The sequence below is a fragment of the Leucoraja erinacea genome, chromosome 14 (assembly GCF_028641065.1).
Source record: "Leucoraja erinacea ecotype New England chromosome 14, Leri_hhj_1, whole genome shotgun sequence".
In the NCBI taxonomy this organism is placed as follows: Eukaryota; Metazoa; Chordata; class Chondrichthyes; order Rajiformes; family Rajidae; genus Leucoraja; species Leucoraja erinaceus.
Window position 1 is genome coordinate 32,057,425 of NC_073390.1, and position 17,159 is coordinate 32,074,583.

The window sequence follows — 17,159 nt, forward strand, 5'->3', positions numbered from 1 at the left end:
CGGTAGACAAAATCACCAATTACGAATGAGACCCACTCACAGAGTTGAGTGAAACCTATACCCTTTTCTGTTGCCGATAGCCTCTTTCAATAAATCACTGCAATAAGTTACAAATTTAACTATCGGAACACACACAGAACAGATTCAAGTGCAGCCTCCTCGCCGAAGACCCTTGAGCCAAAGACTCACAACACCTCAACAAGCTGCTCCTAACAGGCCGCTCCGCTACACCTGAACTTAATTTTATGTAGTCAAGTTGACTATCCACTCAACTAATTAGGCTGCCATAGCAAATTCACTTCCTCGCTGGTCTGGCTGCTGCTCCTCTGCGACCAAGGTAATAGCCCTGGGCTGTCTCTTGGCACTCTTTTTGTGATGTAGAGAGCAACAGTATTATGGAGGTGGTGAGAACAGTGTTATGGAGTTGGTGAGAGATGGTGCTATGGAAGTAGAGAGGGGAGGTTATTAAGAAGGGGAATAAAGGACAATAATGGAGATAGGATGACAAAGTTACAGAGGTAGAAAGGGGGTGCTGTTTTGAAGGTGGAGAAAAGACTAATGAAAATGGAAGGGAAATGCTGTAATGGAGGTAGAACGGGAACAGTGATGGAGATAGGTTAGTGTTATAGAGGTAAAGAGAGAATGGTGCTTCAGATGTGGAGCAAGGACTGTAATGAAGGCGGAGAGGGAATGGTGTTATGGAGGTGGAGTCAATCTGTAGAGGGGACTATGTTAAGGACATGGAAAGAACATGTTATGAAGTTGAAGAGAGAACGACCATGCAGCTGGAAAAAGGACTGCTACAGAGATGCAGACAGCCCATGTAATGGAGGTGGAGAGGGTTGTTAGTTGTGGAGAGAAGACAGTTACAGTGTTGGAGAAGGTATGGTGTTAAGGAGTTGGATAGAGGAATGTGTTATGGAGGTAGAGAAAAAAACTGTTATAGAGGTGGAGGGACAGTATTATGTAAAGGGTGAGAGGAAGATGTTAGGGACATGGAGAGGGGATGGTGTGACCACTTGGGCGTCATTTGCGCGTCATTTACGCGACATCGTGATGCACGACGCGTGCATTACGCACGCCTGGTGCGTGGTGACATTGGCAGTGATGCGTGCGGAGCCCCAGGATGTACAAAATCTTTGCGCGCCATCTGCGTGACGCGCAAATGACGTACAAGTGGGACAGGGAACAGAGTGGAGAGGGAACAGTGTTATGGAGGCGCTCTGAGTGATTTCTCGAGGGCGTGATCTGAAGCCTATCTCAGGGTTAAAAAAGTACACCATAGTTGTGATGAGTGTGGTTCAGCCACAGTTTGATGCAGATACTGACTGATCCATTAGGAAATAGAAACATAGAAACATAGAAAATAGGTGCAGGAGTAGGCCATTCGGCCCTTTGAGCCTGCACCGCCATTCAATATGATCATGGTTGATCATCTAACTTAGTATCCTGTACCTGCCTTCTCTCCATACCCCCTGATTCTTTTAGCCACAAGGCCACATCTAACTCCCTCTTAAATATAGCCAATGAACTGGCCTCAACCACCCTCTGAGGCAGAGAATTCCACAGATTCAACACTCAGTGTGAAAAAATGTTCTCTCATCAAAAAAAAAATTCTCATCAAAAATTGATTGGAATTAAAGGATAAGTAACTGAGTGGAAGGGAAGGAGCAGAATCACAAAGATAGGTGGGGTGTGCTTCAACTGCAGAAGAAATGCAAATGATTGGAGATTGGATAACAGCCATTCAGAAGGATCATTTTCACTCATGAGATGTATCTTCAGGTAGAGGAATTGAGCGGCACCAGTCAGTCTACTCATCTCCCTAAAGAACTGAGACACACCAGACATTCAAAGCAATCTCCCTGAGGCAAAGGGGTCAGGAGACAGCTTTCAGTTTACAGCTGTTTAAGAAACGTTGCTATTCATAAATAGTCAAATACTATAGCTTTTTGAGTGCCTTTTCCTGGATATGAAAAGACATACATCATGCGTTAATGTCAGAGTGAAGTTCTAGTTGTTGAGAGACATTTGCCTGGGGGAGAAGTTACCGATGGCACCAGTCAGAGTACAGATTCCCAAGAGACAAATGCTATCCAGAATTAGTCTGATATTGTGACACCAGAGCCCCAGTATCTAGTAATAGAAAGGAACGTCAGAGTTGGCTATTGCTGGATACGAGGAAATCTGACCCCAGTGAATGCACAGACGATCTTTTTCTGCCACCAGGATTTCTTTGCCTCTTAGGAGCTGTTCTTCTGATCCGGTGGAAAGTGTCTGGAACATTTTGCTTTCTGTTATACCTATTTCTCATAGTTCAAGCAATTGATTGACTTTCATCCAGATGGATGATCTACCATGCAAGATCTACTGCTGTAAATTATTGATTGAGTTCAGGTTCAAGTTCAAGTTACATTTATTGTCACATGCACCAATTGGTACAGTGAGATTTGAGTTACCATACAACCATACAAATAAAAGAACACAATACACAATAGGATTTAACATAAACATCCCCCACAGCGGAATCAGCGTTTCCCACTGTGAGGGAAGGCAATAAAGTTCAGTCATCCTCCTATTTGTTCACCAGTGGTCGGGCCTTTGTACCCTCCGCAGTCACCGCTACGGGCAGCCCGATGTACAGGCCCTCTCGCCGGGATGATGAAACTCCGATCTCAGAACGGGAAAACACTCTCAGCGGCTTGGAGTTTCCGAATCAGCCACTTCCTACCGGAGACCGCGGCTCTCAAAAGATCTCAGGCTCCACGACGGTAAAGTCATCGCCGCCTGCGGCTGGCAGCTCCGCACACCACAGCTCCACGGTGTTAAAGCAGCTCTGCCCAAAACTCCAGAGCTCCAAACGGCGATCCCTGTTAAGGCAGCGCCCGCTCTGCGATGAGATTCAGTGCTGCAACTCTGGCCGGTCTCCGGCAGGAAAGGCCGCGCCAATCCGGATGGTAGGCCGCGATGGGGGGGGGGGGGGGGGGGGGAAGATGAGACACATCTCCGACCAGGAAGCGACTGAGAAAACGGTTTCCCCTCTTCCCCCCCACCCTGCGCACCCCACATAAAAAAGACTAAGAAACCTTGTAAAACATACTTTTAACACACTAAAAAATAACAAAAGGGTGAAATGACGGACAGGCTGCTGGCGAGGCTGTCGTGCGCAGCGCCATCCGATGGACTGTTGGAAGTCTCTTCCATTCGTCATTGCCATGGCTGTCACCAACTGTTGGCATTCTACTATGTGCAGCATCGACATAGGCAGGCCGAGGGCTACCAATTTCACCACGGGGAGTGGAAAGCATTGATCAGGGGTGATGGAAGAAGAGATCAGGGAGATGAGTCATGGAACATGTGGGAGAAATAGATAGAAGGGATGTGGAGAAATTGAAGGCAGCAGAGGGACAGATACAGGGGAGTAATATTGAGAGAATAATAGAGAAAGGAACTAAGAGGAATTCAGAGGGAAAGGGATAGAAGAGAGGGCCAGAGTGACCAATTGTATCATTAACTATCTGAAAAACCTTTTCAGTCTTTCAGAACAATCCCATCAAACACTCTCTTTACTTAATCTTTGAGATTCAGACATTATTAATGAGCCAAGGATATATATATTTTTTGGCAATCTATATTACCAAAACTCTTTTGTTTGTGTTTATGTATATTTGTGTGTGTGTCATCTGGGCACAATCTGGTTAATTCCTATTTTCTTCCAAATGCTAGGCCACAGCCTTCCCATTTTCACACATCCTACTCACATTTTTCCCTTGGAGGCGATAAACATCTTCCCGTCGCATTTCCACCTATATCTCTGAACATTTTGATCCTTGAAATTTTAATAACACACCCAAAAACTCACCCATTTTGAGAAACAAAAATCCGACTGACATGACAATGCACTCGCAAGGCAGGGCATGACACTCTGGAAGGGAGGGGCACTCCAGCGCGCACGATAATAATAATAATAATAATAATAATAACTTTATTTATAAGGCACTTTAAACAACTGCAGTTGCCACAAAGTGCTGTACATGAGAACTGATGGACAAGAAGTTATTACAAACCATTAAAAACCGTAAAACAAAGGACTATAAAACAGTAAAAATTAAAAGACATTAAAAGCACTAAAAACAGGAGCAATGTCTCAGTCAATGTCGAAAGCCAGAGAATAATAATGAGTTTTTAGGGTGGATTTGAAGATGGACAGTGAAGGGGCCTGTCTGATGTGCAACGGCAAGGTGTTCCAGAGTGCCGGAGCAGCAACAGAAAAGGCTCTATCCCCTCTTAGACCTTGGTACCTCAAGGAGCAGTTGATCAGCTGACCGGAGGCACCGGGCAGGAGCGTATGGGTGGAGCAGCTCAGAGAGGTAAGGCGGGGCGAGCCCATTCAACGATTTAAAAACAAATAAAATAATTTTAAAATGACCTCGAAAGTGCACTGGGAGCCAGTGAAGGGAGGCCAACATTGGTGTAATGTGCTCCCTCTTTTGAGTTCCGGTTAAGAGGCGAGCGGCAGCATTTTGAACCAGCTGGAGACGAGCCAATGAAGCTCGTACGACTCCAGAGTAGAGTGCAATCCGGCGCCCGACACCCAAATGATGTCACAATGCATTCGCAAGGCAGGACCGGACACTCCGGGAGGGAGTGCTCGGGGTGAACGAGGAGTGGCCGTGGCTGCTGGCCACCCGGTGCCCTGCGGCCACTCGGTGCCTAGAGGGGAGGCTGCTGCTGCGGGCTGAGCCTGGGCTGGAGACGAGCCTGGAGCTGGAGTGATGGCCGAGCCCGGGGCTTGGGATGGGGCCTTGACCGGGGCCGAGAAAGAAGCCGCCGGTGGAATCAAGGATGAACCTGGGTCCAGGGTCAGGGACGGTGTAGTTGGAACCTGCACTGGAGCCCAGGCGGCGGCTGAGCTGACTGTTGGAGGCTGCCGCTGGAACCAAGGACGAGCCTGGGTCTACAGCCAGGGCCTGGTCGAGTACGAGAATCAGGCCGAGTTCCAGGCCCTCGCGTTGCTCTATGACCTGGGTAGGTCCTGGGGCTGGGAATGGGAGTGAGGAGAGGAGGATGAGGTAAATGAGGAGGAGGGAGATGGGGTAGGGTCTCTACCTCTCTCCCTATCTGCCCCTCTCCCTTTCTGCCCCTCTCCCCCTCCCTCTCCCCTCCCTCTACTCCCCTCACTCTCACTCTCTACCCCCTCCCCCCCTCTCAACCCCTCCCCCTCCCCATCCTCTCTACACCCTCCTCCTCCCTCTCTTCCCCCCTCCCCCCCTCTCTCTCCCCCCCCCCCCCCCCCTCCCTCTCTACCCCCCCCCCCTCTCCCCTCTCTACTACCCCTCCCCCCCCCCCCCCCCCTCCCTCTATAGGGAGTGGTGAGTATTGGGACCTATGGGTGAGTGGTGGAATATTGCGTTCGGGTACCAGACCTCCCCTGTGATGCCGCCCCTCCCCCCCGCACCACGTTGGGGGACGGTACCCAACGGGTCCCACTTGGTCTAATCCTCACTAAAACTCCTGGATCAATTAAGATATATTTTGTAAACTGCAGAAACAGGTCTTTGGAACATTTACATGCAGTGTTGATGACAAATTGGACTGTAATAAATACACTTAAATGGACATTATTCAGTGTTCGTACCTAGTTTTGTACTGAATTATCAGATCCTGTCCAATTAGGAGTCCGTGGAAATAGCCACCTAGAGTTAATATAGATTTATGCCAATCTGTGTCACTAATCTCCATAGTGCTGCGCCATTCTCTCCATCTTCATTTGCAACTGCACCTTCTTGCAATGCTCTCCTTCAAACCCCATGTCTGCCGACAACCTCATGTCACTTCCACCCTCTGGAATGTATTGAAACTGAGTTTACTTTACTGTTGGAGGGACTTCTGCAATCTCATTCTTCCCATTTCTCTGCTGAACTTTAGTGTCAAGAATTTCTGATACCAGGATAGCTTACGAAATTCACTTTGTACAGTGCAGGGCCAGAATGTAATTGACTAGGTTCAGACTGGTAGACCAGGTGCAATAATGCACTTTAGGATGTAAAACCTGTCAGAAGAGGTTGTGAAGTGTTTAGCATTATCTGCAATTCAAAATTTCTATCTACTTCATTTTAAAATGGTCGTCCCTTTATCTTGAAGCACTTATCTTCCATTTGAGATATCTCCACGTCGAAAGACCTCGATGATCATCGACCCCTGAGGATATTATAGGTTTCAATAGGAACACCCCTCGTTCTATAGTGCATTCAGGCAGTGTGTCACTCCAGGGTTGAATAACCCAGAAGCATGCACACTCTAGAAATGTACAAATGTATACATCTAGAAATGTGAGCAGTAAGTGCAGTGAAAATTATCAGGGAGCATTGAGAGAGAAACCAATTGGAGTCAGGATGGCTTTTCCCCTATATTTTCTTTCTCTTGCGTCCCTTCAACGCTCCACTCAATTTGCTGTTTGCGAACAGAGTGCTGATTCCACAGGCAACTGCCAAATCTTCAATATCTCAAACAAGTGCACATGGGACTTTCTGAAAGCAATTACCCTCTCTCAGTCTCCTGTGGAAGTGGAAAATTTCACAGCCACCTGCTTTGGTTTTTATCTAGCTGGCTAGCTTGACATCACGGCACAATTTGAGCTCCATGCTTTAATCTAGTCGTCTTCTTGCTGCTCTTTTGCATTTCATGGGCAGTCATGTATATATGGTGGTTGCACGAAAGGTCACTGGGTCATAGGGCTCGACGCACGGAGCCGCTAAATCCAACTGGAAGACATCCGTCACTTCCGGTATATGTTATTAATGCTAGAAACGCGTACTTTCCTACCTGTTAAAAACCGCCAAAATGTTGAATTTTTGCGCTGAAAAAAATTGTGGGAGTCGGGGTAAGTGTGAGAGACATGTACCCAACTTCAGAATTCCAAAAGTGAAGTGAAATGAAGGTATAGAGAAGCGAGAACTGAAGGGACTACAGCAGCTAAAGTGCATGGTAAACATTGAAAATATTCTCTTGATTCCTTTGGTATCTAAAACTTGTCAGAAGTGATAAATTTGGCTGTAGATTTTTCTTCAGATACGTTTTCATTTTGTATGTAAAAACCCACAAAAACCATGGGCGATTTAATAAGATTACAGCCTGATTTATCACTTCTGAAACGTTTTAGATGCCAAAGGAATCAAGAAAAAACACAAATAATACCTTACTGTTGATGAAATGCAGTGAGCAAACGGCCAATGTTCGCCAAGCACTCTGGCTGTTGTTGTCCCTTCAGCGCTCGTTTTTATCTACCGTCATTTCTCCTCACTTTTGGAATTCTGAAGTAGGCTAAATGTCTCACACGCTTATCCCGATTTCCATAATTATTTACAGTGCGGGTCATGGGTCGTGACCCGACTGCCGTGAAACCTCCCTATAAGCCAGAGCTCGTTGGAAGGTAGTTTCAGTGTCAGAGGATATTTCATACCCAGTATATTGCATTCCCAGGGATATCTACTGGTAAAAGATTTTTAGATTACTATCAATGGTTATCCTTGCTTTTGAAAGGCAGCCAGAAAAATAAACATCCAATAATACATAACGACCACCTAAATATGTTCTAAGTAATGAACAAAAGCCATAATATTGTGCATACATAATTGCAGTGATAGCTAATTCTAAGATGCAATGGAGAAATGCTATTTTTAAAATGGACATTTTCTAAACTAAGCTAAATGTTTAATGATTGTTTATTCATTTGCATTCATTCTTCCTGGGGGATTTGGCTCATCTGACTGAGGCAGGTTTAAACTCATTTAGATTCTCAATGAATATTACAGAAAGCCTTTTTAGCAGTTCTGTTTTACCTTATTGATTTGAAAACAAAACATGTTCCTCTCAAAAAGTACCAAGTGGAATTTAAATGCCTGATTCAGAGCGCTGCCAATTAGACTCATATTAGAATGTATAATTTGTAGCTTGGCTCTTCTATTGGTAATTGTCCATTCATTGCAACAACAATGCATCAGCTTAAGTGTGGAATGTCAGTAAAACTATATTTTAATCACTTACAAACCGAGTTGTTTCAAGAGATCAATATTAAAGGAAACTGTTTTCATTCGTGGCAATTCCTGGCTCCTTCTCTATGCTCTTTCATTTGTGGCAGATAAAGATGTCCGTGCAATCATGTACCTGTAAAATGGGTTACCAGTTTACATTGCTCACAAGTTTTTTTTCCCATTAAGTTCAAGGTCTTCTTTTCATCAGCTTTTTTTCTGTGCAGTTTCCATGGTAACCATTAGATTTTGCTTGCAGTGGCTGTGATTTCCATAGAGCCATGACTGCATTCAGAAACAAAGCTGTCATCATCCTCCAGATACATGTCAGTCAGTGACCTTACCCCATCAAGGTTAACTTAATATCCTGGGATTAATCATCTTAGATTTCAGAATATAAATGAATACCAAAGGTAACAATGGTGTGCTGAATGCATGGTCCACAAATATATAAGTAGTGGGAATGATTTGTGTGATCTTTAATAGGGGTATCTGAAAATTAGGGGGCGCCGTTGATTATGGCAGCCTTGCCTGCAGCTGTTTGTCCTTTCATTCTTTTTTTTATTTTTTAGTCTGTCAAAAGTTTTGTTTTGTTTTGGAAGCCTTTTAGTCTTTTTATGTGGGGGATGGGGGGGAAGGGGGAAACAGTTTTCTCAGTCACTACCTCGTCAAGGATGCGCCTGACCTCCGAGCCGCAACTTTGCCCCCTCCTCGCGGCCTACCATCTGGATTGGCGCAGCCTTTCCTTCCGGAGACCGGCCAGGGCTTCAGCTTCAGGAGCAGTGCAGCACAAAAGTGCCGGGATGTCTTACTGGGGTCGCCGTGTTGGAGATCCGGAGTGCTGGGCCTGCTGTCTTGAACATCGTGGAGCTGTGGTCTGCCGAGCTTTCAGCCGCAGGCGGCGGCGCTGACTTTAACAACGCGGGGCCCTGGGATCTTTCAAAACTCAATTTTAGAGAATACCAGATACTCAGAGACAGTGGCACAGTGGTAGAGTTGCTGCCTCACAGCACCAGATACCCGAGTTTGTTCCTGATTACTGGTGGTTTCTATACGGAATTTGTATATTCTCCCTGGGACGGCGTGGGTTTTCTCCAGGTGCTCCGGTTTCTTTCCACATCCCAAAGACGTGCAATTTTGTAGGTTAATTGGCTTCTGTAAATTGTCCCTAGTGTGTAGTATAGAATTAGTATATAGACGGACGCTAGCCGGCGCTCACTGGGTGGTTGAAGGGGCTATTTCCATGCTGCATCTCTTAAACTGAAACTAAACTATACTAAAATGAAAGGTCTGCAGATTGATGTTCAGATGTACTCTTAAAATGCATGTGTAAAGTGCTTTTCACATCCTCAATATATCCCAAAGCACTTCCCAATCAATTACGTTTGAAATATAGTAGTTGCTGCTGTGTAGGCAAATATGATGCATAATAGGATTTCATAGTCAATAATTTTCTGTTTAATGTTTAATGTTGTGAAGGAATTATGTATACGAATAATGATAGATAGATAGATAGATAGATAGAGGTGGGTTACTGCTGGTTATCTAATTGGGAGAGCAGAATTATCTTTCTCTGCAGTACAGAAAATGATATGCCAATTGAAATGTCAAGGCAGTGGGGATTGTAAGAAGGGCGTGCATACTCTACGTTTCCAGTTATGCTGCTTCGTTTGTGGGAGTGTGTTTCAGGCTGGAATCTAATGCAATGGATACTGTGGGTTGCAGGATGGATCAGATTGAGAGGTTCATGGGTTATCTGGAGAAATAATGATGATCTTGGGCTGGACTGCAGAGGATGGACTGTTGGAAGCAAATTTTAAAATAAAAATGAACCCCAATGGGAATGAGTATGTGATGGATAGATTCGTCAAAAGTGAAATGATTGATCAATTTGGTAGAAATCTGTGCACTGACATTTAGCTATATCATATCTTATTACTAATGTAATGGGTGTTGGAGGTTATGGGGAGAAGGCAGGAGAATGGAGTTGAAAGGGAAAGATAGATCAGCCATAATTGTATGACGGAGTCGACTTGATGGGCCAAATAGCCTAATTCTGCTCCTAGAACTAATGTATATATCTGTACTGGCTATTTGCCATACTCCTACTTGACCATTGCATGTTCTTGATCCCATTAAGAAAGTTTGTCATTGGGGAGGGAGCCTGTCAAATCGCATCACTAGTCCTTACCCCCTAAACTGTTCTTCCAAAGAGGTGAGGAGTTGCCTTCCTGAATCACATGGTGGAGAAACTCCCACGGTGCTTTAAAAAGGGAATTCCAGGAGCTTGACTTAGTGACGGTGCAGGAGCATTGATATATTTCTAAACATGTAGATGGCCATGTTACCATGTATTTACTGCTCTTGACATTTTCTGGCTATGAAAGGATATGGTCATGGTGTGATGGTGTCAAAGAAGCAAGCAGACAGTCCTCAGTGTGTGCCAGTTATAGAGGAAGCAAGATGGTGATGGTGTCAATAAAATGTTGTGGTTGGTGTTCAGCACCTTGATTGTTGCCTGAACAGCAAAGATGTAAATTTAGGCAGATTGTTTAGTAAGTTTGCAGATGTCACTAAGATTGCTGGGTTCTCAGACTGTGACGGAGTTTGTCAAAGTTTCCAGTGGGATATATATCAGTTACAGAAATGGGTGTAAAAATGGCAGATGGAGTGCAATTCGAGCAAATGTGAGGTGTTGAACTTTGGGAAGTCAAATACAAGGGGAAAATGGGCAATTAATGGCATGACCCTCGACAGCATTGATGTAAAGAGGGAAATTGAGGTCCGAGTGTATAACTCCCTGAGCATGGTAACACAAATAGATAAAAATGTGATATGGTATGCTTGCTTTAATAGGTTGGGGATTGAGTACAAGAGTCAAGAAGCTATGAAGCGGCTTTACAGGACATTGGTTAGGCTGCATTTGGAGTATTGCATGCATTTCTGGTCACCCCATTCCTGGAAGGATGAGGAGGTTTTGGAAATGGTGCAGAGGAGATTTATCAGAATGATGCCTAGATTAGAGAATATTAGCTACAGGAAGTGGGTTGAACATGTGGATTATTTTCTGTGGAATGCTGGAGGTTGCGATAGAAGTATATTAAATTATATGAGGCCCAAGTAGGATAGACCGTCCAAACTTTTATCTCGTGGTGGAAAAATCAAATATTAGAGGCTTTAAGGTGAGAGGAGCAAAGTTTAAAGGGGAAGTGCGGAGCACATTTTTTTACACAGAGGGTGGTGAGTGCCAGGAATGTGCTGCCAGAGGGGTGGTTGAGGCAGGTACGATTGTGGCATTTATGAGACCTTTAGCTAGGCATGTGGATATGCAGGGAATGGAGGAATATTGGATATGTACATGAAGATAAGAGTTGGTCTTAGCATCATGTTCAACACAGACATTGTGGGCCGAAGGGCCTGTTCTTGTGCTGTGCTGTTTTACTGTATGTTCCATATGGGCAGTTGAGGTGAATTACATTGCACTCATGGGGAGCCTACTGGGTTTAGTATGAGTTTTGGGTTGTCAAAAGTTGACTCTTGTGCCCTGGAGAAACCAGCCACTGACCTGCTTTTACAGCCACAGTAATTTTGTGGTATTTTGGTTAAGTTCCTGCCAAATTATTAACTATGGGATGTTGATGATGAGTGATTGATGGTGGAGGAGTTGGTATAGCTGTCATTGTTTGAAGGTGATAATTGTCTTGCACACGCATGCCAAAATGTCTCTGCATATTGATGCAGACGTCGACATTACGTGAGCAAATAGACAGGGAGCTGAACATTGTGCAATCATCTGCGAACATCATCACTTTTGACCTTTTGTTGGGAGGAAGATCATTGATGAAGCAGCTAAAAATGAATGTGTCTCAGTAACAACCCAGAGGAACTGTAGTGATGCATAGCAGGCAAATTGATGTCCAACAACCATCCTTGTGCGAGTTATGACTTTATCCACTAGAGTTTTCCTCCCAGTCCCAGATGACTCCAACTTTACTAGAGCTGCTTTATACCAAACTCACTCAAACGCTCTCTTGATGTTTTAGTTTTAGAGATACGGCAGGGAAACAGGCCCTTTGGCCCACCAAGTCCACACTGACCATTGATCACCCGTACACTAGTTCTATATTGTCCACTTATGCATCTTACATACTAGGGACAATTTACAATAGTCAATTAACTTACAAAACTGCACGACTTTAGAATGTGGGAGAAAAGACCCAGAGAAAACTAATGGGGTCACAGGGAGAGCGTACAAACTCCGCACAGACAGCATCCATAGTCAGGATCAAACCCAGGTCTCTGCCGCTGTGAGGCAGCAGCTCTACCGCTAGGCTACTGTGCCGCCTGAATAGCGTAAAGAACAATTCCTCCCACCTCATCTCCAGAATTATGCATCTTTTGGAATAGCTTGAGATCTGGAGCCAAAACTGACTTCAGGTTATTGGTGTGTTGTGCTTGACACCATCAATCTTACTCTTCTGATAAGTGATAGCATGCTGGTAGATTAGTATTTAGTTACATATTTTAATGTTGTGAACAGAACATACCAGGACAGTATTCCATGTTATTGTGTAGATTCCAGTCATGTAGTTGCATTGGAATGGTTTGGCTAGAGAGATAAGGCTTATTCTGGAGAACAGATTTTCAACGTTACAACTATTTTCTTTTTTGCGTGAAATGAATCTAGTTGAGTTGGTGGGAATCTCAGGAGTGGGCCATTCACCTCGCTCCACTGGCTAAAGATTGCATATACCGTAGCTAAAGATAGACATGCTGGAGTAACTCAGTGGGACAGGCAGCATTTCTGGAGAGAACAAATGGGTGACGTATTGGGTCGAGACCCTTCGTCCCGAAACGTCACCCATTCCATCTATCCAGAAATGCTGACTATCACTCTGTTACTCCAGCATTTTGTGTCTATCTTCGGTTTAAACCAGCATCTGCAGTTCATTCCTGCACATATACTGTAGCCATGTCTGTTCCACGACAAGGTGATGGAGGATGTCTTCAGTGGAACATAGGATTTGATTCCACAAGAACTATGTGGTGGTGACTCTTATAATTTCTTGACAGATGTACAGGGATTGCAAGGAAGAGGTCGTGTGGGTGTTAGCTCTGGTTTATTGGAGGGACTGTCTATACCTCAAGATGTCAGCTTAAACATTGGTAGACTTCTTCTTTCGAACCCATCTTGTTAAAAAATGTTGACATCGCTGTCATCGTCCTTCCTAAAAAGGACGCAAGCTTCCAGCAATAATCAATGGGAGCCACCATGTGTTACAATAGATGATGGTGGTAGCAGAATTAGCTCAGGATACTTCCAGTTTTCCAGCCCCGCGACGTGGATGCTTCTGCTTTGGGGCCATCATTGGTAGTATCACCCAAGCTATTCTGGATAATGAGCATTGAAGTCTATAATGTGCTACATTCTATCAAATGGGGTCCATCATGGGGTCAGCTCATAGTTCTGGTGGAAGGTTTCCACAGGGACAGCCCTGGTCACCCCCTAACTCTCGGTTGGACATGAAAGAGGGGGAATGCACTAGATATTGTCCTAAGTAATAGGGGACTGACCTGTTCTTCCAAATGGATCCTCTTTGTTGGTATTCCAGCATTCCATACTCAAGACAGACTCTCAAAATGTTCAAAAGTACCAAAGAGGTACATTGTGAATTGTAGAATGTTTTGTACCTGGTAATCCAGCAGCTAATAAAGACTTGACAAGGACCCCCAACATTGATATTAACTGCCAGTCAATCTGATCCTGTGAATTTGGTTATGTAATTAGTATTGGGCAGATACCTTTCCCTTCTTCAAATTTAGTTTAGTGTATAGGATTGTTTACAGCTGCTTGGATGTAGTGGATGAGGTTTTCTATCATCCAAAGGCCATCAAGTCTGACACCCTGACTCGTAGATCTGCACTGCGTCTACAGAGAGCTGCAGCTTGGCATTCTGGTCCAAGACTAAAGGATTGGACCAGAACGCAAAGGGGGCAGGGCACATCAGTGATAACTCTTTAGTTACTCTTGTTAGACCTGCCCAATTCCACCCAGCTCCCTGTTCAAGCCATTTTCGAGAAACGTCATGGAAATGTTTCTGTCGTTTCATATGCTTTTTTGTAAAGAGGCACTGGTAATCCTGTTCCCTCACGACTCTTTTTGTTCTCCTACAGCAATTGTTAACCCAAAGCAACCCAAGGAGGTACCCAAGAGTTTCAACTTCGACTACTCCTACTGGTCCCATACCACGGTAGGTAGCTCAGCTTGCTGTACCACAGGGAGAGAAGCGGACTCAGATGCTCCCAGATTGCACCACTGTCACTGTAAATCTAGAAGGTGCTTCCAAATGTTTCCATTGTTCACAGAAGCAGGAATTCATGCATCTAGCTACCTACTTGTAGCAATGCAGTTGAACTCCCATCAGAATCTCCACTTGCAAGGTGTCCACCTTCAGATCAGGATGTCATCTCTTTTCTCTTACCCACCCTTCCGTCTAGCGAGCTAGAGCTCCCCACGGGCAAACAGTTTGGGAACGTGAAAAAAATAGACATACTTTTTTCCCCCCAGAAGTTAGTTTCTAAATTGATCATTTGGGTATGAAAGGGGAATTCTTGCCCATTAATTGGGCTCAGTGCGCTTAGCATAGACATTTAAATCGACAGGACAGGGTGTAGTTTACTCCAAGTCAAATCCATCCTGTGGCTGACCAAGAAGCATTTTCTCAATTGGGATGAAGCCATTATGGTCATTGATTGATTCTACCACAAAATTGCTACATCCTTTACATGGTTACAAATAAGAATTTCTTGTAATGGTGGGAGAGAAAATTGAGCCCCAGTTCCTCCGTATCTTTAACATACAGTATGAGGGCGGCTCTGTTTAGGGTGATGGGTGGGAGGCAGTCAGGAGGGGTAACTGAAGAAAGAGGGTGAGCCCAGCTCCAATGAGCACCTCCTTGTGTCCTAATTGCAGCCTGCCGACATCAACTATGCATCGCAGCAGCAGGTGTATTGCGACATTGGCGACGAGATGTTGCAACACGCCTTCGAGGGCTACAATGTCTGCATCTTCGCCTATGGACAGACTGGGGCGGGGAAATCGTACACCATGATGGGCAAACAGGAGAAGGAGCAACAAGGAATCATCCCCCAGGTAAAAGCCAAGGCACCCCGGACTCAGCACAAGATTCAAGTGTTGTTGTCAGCGAACTGTGCCCCATTGTTCCCCATAACCAGACTATACTGTCTCCACACCCAGACGACAAGTTGTAGATCACTGTGCTCACACCCAAGGCAGCCTGTGGATCACTGTTCCCACATTACAGGCTGTGTCTCACTGTCCCCACGCCCAGACACCAGGCTGCGGTAGATCTGACCATACACATGGACTACAAGCCGAGGATCACTGTCCATGCAATGACAATGGGATGGCACGGTGGCGCAGCGGTAGATTTGTTGCCTTACAGCACCGGAGACCTGAGTTTGATCCCGTGCTGTCTATACGGAGTTTGTACGTCTTCCCCGTGACCGCGTGGGTATTCTCCGAGAACTTCGGTATCCTCCCACACTCTAAAGACGTACAGGTTTGTAGGTAAATTGGAGTGGTAAATGTAAAAATCGTCCAAAGTATGTGGAGGATAATGTTCATGTGCGGGGATCGCTGTTCGGCGTGGACATGGTGGGTCGAAGGGCCTGTTTCCGCACTGTATCTCTAAACAAAACTAAACTTAACCAGACCAGAAGCTATGGATCACTCGCCCCACAACCACAGTTCAGCCTTTGCTCAAAGGGCAAAAAATCAATCCTTGATCATTTTCAGTGTTTGCCACCTGGATCGAAACATAAATGATCGGCAGTTTGAAAGGCTCTGTAACTCAATGGCAACTTGATGAACACATTTATGAAAACCCACCCCAATCTTCTGCCCCTGGCTTGTGCTGCTGAAGCAATTGCCGGTGGAGTTTGGTCAGATATTCGACAGGTTTCCCCTGGACTCGTCTGCCGACCCTTTCCCCAAACATGAGATCAGTGGAAGCACAGTGGCCCCACTTGGTGACACCACCAAATGCTGCTGACGTCTGATAGTCCAACCTACTCACGCCAGTGGAGCCCATCACTGCATTAGCACCTCGTAATCTGCAACAGTGAGGATGATGTTAAATAGACATTGTCCCATCCAGCCATGCTAAAAATTATTACAATGGTGACATCTGAATTGTAATCCATCGCCTATAACGGTATTCTCCCCACAGCCCCTCTTTCAGCAGCTAAAATGAGGTTCTGAAATGTCATGACAATTGCTGAATGGCCTGCAGGAAGTAAGGTGCACATTGTCAATCGAATGTAAAACTCTGGAGTTGGAATTTCAACTCTTTATGATTGCCGTCTGTCCATTAGATCATGTCCCATCATTAATCTCAACACCGCTTTCCTGCAATAACCCATACCTCACATTCCTCTTAATGTCTATAAATCTATTGAGTGTTTCGACTGAGATCCACACCCTTGTCGGATAGGTAATTCTAAACATTCTTTGGCTTACATGTTCAGAAATGTCTTCTCCTTAAGACCTGGCCCTGCTTCTTGACGTACTAGCCAAGGGGAATACCACCCGTCCATCTGTTTCATCAAGCCCAAAAGAACAATAGATTTCAGCGAGATCACCTTTCATTTTCTTAAAAGTCGAGAGAGTGTGGGCCCCACCGATTCACTTTACACTTCTTACAGTCACATGTTGGAGGTTGAAAGCATATGAAAGAGAGAGTGTTGCAGGGATTGGGGGGAGCATGGGTTGCCTGGAATATCCCAGCCATGCATAAATGAGCTCATAAATCATCTCCCCTGGGAAACAATAACGGGCCTAGTGGACCAAATGGCTTCCTTCAGTGTTGTTGTACGCAAGATAGGTGTTTCTCTGCTGCTGTAGATTCTGGATAATGAAGTTACAAATTCACCAAAATTGGAACTGCACTCAAGTGACTGCAACTGATGGACATGGGGCTTGGCTCCAAAGGTTTCTTATGGAAGAGTATTTGACGGAAATAACCTGCTCTGTTGCACATCTCTTCCTTGTGCTGGAAGATCACCTAACCACTACAGAGATTGATATCTGAATATATTTCAATCAGA

At 45.0% G+C, this 17,159-nt stretch overlaps 1 protein-coding gene across 13 annotated transcripts in view; it reads left to right on the forward strand.

The window, feature by feature from the left end:
* The window catches only part of kif1aa (kinesin family member 1Aa), a 207,320-nt gene that overhangs the window by 67,500 nt on the left and 122,661 nt on the right, over positions 1 to 17,159 (forward strand). For all 13 annotated transcript variants that reach the window (XM_055646070.1, XM_055646078.1, XM_055646083.1 and 10 more), the window contains exons 3-4: positions 14,205 to 14,281; positions 15,004 to 15,183. In XM_055646070.1, the coding sequence (XP_055502045.1) occupies positions 14,205 to 14,281; positions 15,004 to 15,183 (257 nt within the window). The remainder of the gene's footprint in view (positions 1 to 14,204; positions 14,282 to 15,003; positions 15,184 to 17,159) is intronic.